A 3,799-nucleotide genomic window follows, 5' to 3' on the forward strand; every position below is an offset into this window, starting at 1 on the left:
AAAGACCCAGATTTTAATGATTTTCTTTTTGAAAAAAAAAAACTGGAATGAATCTTATTTATGATATCTACCTACTATGTTTTTCTTTAATGAATCTATTTTCATACAAAGTATTTAATCAATGCAAAATGCAATTAATCATATATAGAGAGATAATTTTTAAAAATTAAATATGAAAATATATGGGAAAAGATATATGAGATATATATTACTTGGATACCCTTAATAATAACTCTAAAAATTATGAAAAAATCTGTCAGATTCTAGCCATTGTATATATCCTCCGTTGTTAGCCATTTCTAAGACCTTCTCGTACACTCGCTGGATAAAGTTCGAGCCAAGATCTTTATTAATTTATCGTTAGTTTTGATTGGCAATTTTGCTAAAATAAAATTGTTTTTCAATTGTGTTTTAATGCACCGTTAAAATCAGGCAAAACAGTTAATTTTTTAATACGTCCGCATTAATGTATACAGATAAATTATTGTGTTGATAATATAGTCCGAAGAACTTTGCTTTGTTATGATTCTCGGCAGAAATTTTAATGGAAATTAATTTTTAAACATATTAAACTTTGGCAAGTTTTTTTTTTTTGAATCTATAAATTCAAATCATTTGAAAAATGATTTAATCAATTGAGTTTTCATTTTACTTGAACGCCAAGTCTAATAGTTGGTGCGCTATGCAATAATAAATATTATTTGAAGCAATAAATTTAATTTGTATATATTTATGAGATCCGAAAGAGAAAATGAATTGTGGTTATATTATATACAACCTCTCAAATGAAACCTTTCTATATTCCTTTTCTAATAGGGACAAAATAAAACAGAAGACTAATTAAGGGAATAAATCAGACAAGAAGAATTTACAGGCGAACAAATGCATAAAAATAATTCAATATAATATGAATTTATGTCAATTTAATAACTACAAGAATTTTTAAAAAATATGAAATTCAATGTTTTATTTAACCAAGATGGTCTGTCTATTTCCATCTTGGGACGTCCTGCAGCTTCATTCTGTTTTGGTAATATTATTTTTAAAAGAGGAAAAACAGGGTGTCCCATCGATTAAATCGAATTTAACTTTGATATTTTTTAATTGGTTTATTAAAATAAAATTATGGAACAAATTTTGTACTGTAAATATAAAATATCAAATTTTGTGTAAATTCGATGAAAATTTGAATTCAATTTGATATTTCCATATGAATATTTTTCACATTAAAAACCTAATTATAGATTTTTAAACTTTTTATAGTCTTTCAAGGCATCCCGTAAACTGAGTGATTCACCGCGAACGCGACTCTTCGATTTCGATCGCCAACCCAAGCGCCTGGTCCCACGAAGTATCGCTCAGTCGCTTGCGTACCCGAATTATCATTTGACCAAACGCGGGCCACGTCGTATTTCAGTTTCCGGACCCACTTATCTTTCCCATAAAGTCCTCCGGCTAGAAGGCGGCTAGACTGATGTGGGAGGGCATATTGGACATTTAACAAACAGCATCCGTTATCTATACCCTTGTTATCGCAACGCATTAATCTCCGGCTCATGTTTACCTCGCCCCGAAACGTCCTCTGCTTCTCTCTCTAAACTCCTGCAATTCCATGGACGTGGAAGAAGACGCGATATGAACGGCATGAAGAACGGCGCCGGCGACGCCCACCTCCGCCCTCAATCAGCGGTTGTTGCAGCCGCAGACGCCGCCGCCTCCACCAAGTGGTTGGACCGGCGACCGGTCCAGGCCTTCATCGTCGCCGCTCTCCTCCTCCTAGTCGCCCTCGTCGCCTACGCCGGCAGCCCCCCGGCGCTCTTCCTAATGTCGCCTAATCCTATCGGTTCCCTATCCGGAGTCCGATCTGGCGGCGGCAACCGATCAGGTAAGGCGCCGCCAGGGATCGTGGGGAGTCGGATTGCGATCTGCCTCGTGGGCGGCGCCCGGCGGTTCGAGATCACGGGCCCCTCGATCATGAAGCACGTGCTCGAGGAGTTCCCCGACGCGGAGCTATTCCTCCACAGCCCGCTCGACGGGAACGCGCACAAACTGTCGCTGCTCAAGGCCGCGCCCAGGATCGCCGCCGTCCGCATTTTCCGGCCGCAGAATGTTCCGGCGACTGAGGAGGAAGAGAGGGTCCTCACCGCCAGCGGCTCACCCAACGGGATTCAGGTAATTCATTCCCCCGTTAACTCTGTTAACAAGTCTTTTTTGATCGAGTTCTTGACCTAATAAAGTTAATGAAAATAATAATCATTAAAATCAAATGCATTAAAAAGATTTTTCTTAATTAACTGAAACTATCTCTAAATAATTGCATTCATTATAATTTGATCGGGGATACGGGTAACTATAAAAATAATTTAGCAGAAGATTAATTAATTATGTTTTAATTATTCCTGTTCTCATTAATTTATTTTCGGTTTATTGTGGCAGGGATTGTTGCAGTACTTTAATCTGGTGGAAGGCTGCCTGCGGATGATCAGGCTGCGCGAATCGCAAGGCAATTTCACCTACGATTGGATCGTGCGCACCCGCGTCGACGGTTACTGGTCCGCCGCCCTCGACGCCCCCGCCGCCTTCAAGCAAGGGACTTACGTGGTTCCGATTGGCTCCCGGTACGGCGGCCTCAACGACCGCCTCGGCGTCGGGGACCGCGCCGCCTCCGAGGTCGCTCTCTCCCGCCTCTCCCTCATCCCCCGCCTCTACGCCGCCGGCTACCGGCGGCTCAACTCGGAGTCGGCGTTCCAGGCGCAGCTGGCGGTTGCGAACGTGACGTGGGAGGAGGTACGCGTCCCGTTCTGCGTGGTGAGCGAGCGGCAGTACGAGTACCCGCCGCCGCATTACGGCGTGCTAGTGGTGTCGATGGGCAGCGCTGGACCCCTGAGCGGGTCGAAGTGCCGGCCGTGCGAGGCCACTTGCGCCGGTCAGTGCGCAGAGGAGGTGGTGGCGGGGCTCCATCAGGGGTGGAGCTGGACGGAGTGGAGCAACGGAAGCCTGGAGGTATGCGACGGCAGCGGCAGGTGGGCAGACGGGTGGGAGAGAATCTACGACAGGGTCGCGGGGCGGGAGATGGCGGCGGAGAGGAGGAGGGTCGCGGACATGGACGTGGGCGCGTGCGTAGTGAACTTTGAGACTATGAGAAGGAGGACGGCAAGGTGGGAGGCGCCGCCGGCGATTGAGGTGTGCAAGATGGGCCTATCAAGCAAGACGAACTCCACATTATAGAAGATCTTTTCTGAAGAAAAATTCAAACTAGAGATTGAGGAAAGACATTCTTTTTCCATCTTATTGCATTTAGGATGAGTTTTGTACATATGCTAAGTTTTAATTATTTTTTAAAAATAAAAAAGAAATGTGTTGATGAGATGATAGAGGAGAGGTTTTGATCTTTTTAGATAGGTGGGACTTGTTTGGTGGCCAGTTTCTTCAAGTGAAAGGAAATCAATACTTGAAAAGTTAGGCAAAAGGGCAGAGAGTGGCGTTGTCGTGTTGGGATTTCAATAGGAATCTTTTTTTTTTTTTTGATGGGTAAAAAAATTCTGATGTAATTTATAATACCATTTAGTAGGATTAACCCTGAATTTGAATTTAGAATATAATTTGCAATCGCCAACTCGATAGCTTTATTAATCTTTATTGTAACACTAGCCAGCTAGTGTCATTACAGCATATCGAAGCAACCTATTTATTCATTATGATATATCATCATTTCGTGTTAAACTAAGAACCTGGTCGTCATGGGTTTGGATTATGAAAGAGGAGGGAATAGCATGCTCAGAACTTGCTCTGAACCTTC

The 3,799-nt window shown here is 43.0% G+C and overlaps 1 protein-coding gene across 1 annotated transcript; it reads left to right on the forward strand.

The window, feature by feature from the left end:
* The first annotated feature begins 1,564 nt into the window (after nt 1–1,564).
* LOC122017441 lies at nt 1,565–3,360 on the forward strand. Its single transcript, XM_042575064.1, has 2 exons — nt 1,565–2,172; nt 2,437–3,360. The coding sequence occupies exons 1-2, from the start codon at nt 1,636–1,638 to the stop codon at nt 3,226–3,228; spliced, it is 1,329 nt and encodes a 442-aa protein (XP_042430998.1). The 5' UTR covers nt 1,565–1,635; the 3' UTR covers nt 3,229–3,360.
* Nucleotides 3,361–3,799: the final 439 nt, after the last annotated feature.

The sequence above is a fragment of the Zingiber officinale genome, chromosome 8B (genome assembly GCF_018446385.1).
Source record: "Zingiber officinale cultivar Zhangliang chromosome 8B, Zo_v1.1, whole genome shotgun sequence".
Classification (NCBI taxonomy): domain Eukaryota; kingdom Viridiplantae; phylum Streptophyta; class Magnoliopsida; order Zingiberales; family Zingiberaceae; genus Zingiber; species Zingiber officinale.

What these genes read in the sequence shown, in the direction of transcription:
- LOC122017441 (XM_042575064.1), top strand. Translation starts at nt 1,636, where the DNA reads ATGAACGGCATGAAGAACGGCGCCGGCGACGCCCACCTCCGCCCTCAA. An exon ending in GCTCACCCAACGGGATTCAG is followed by an intron (nt 2,173 to 2,436) that starts GTAATTCATTCC and finishes TTATTGTGGCAG; the next exon opens with GGATTGTTGCAGTACTTTAA.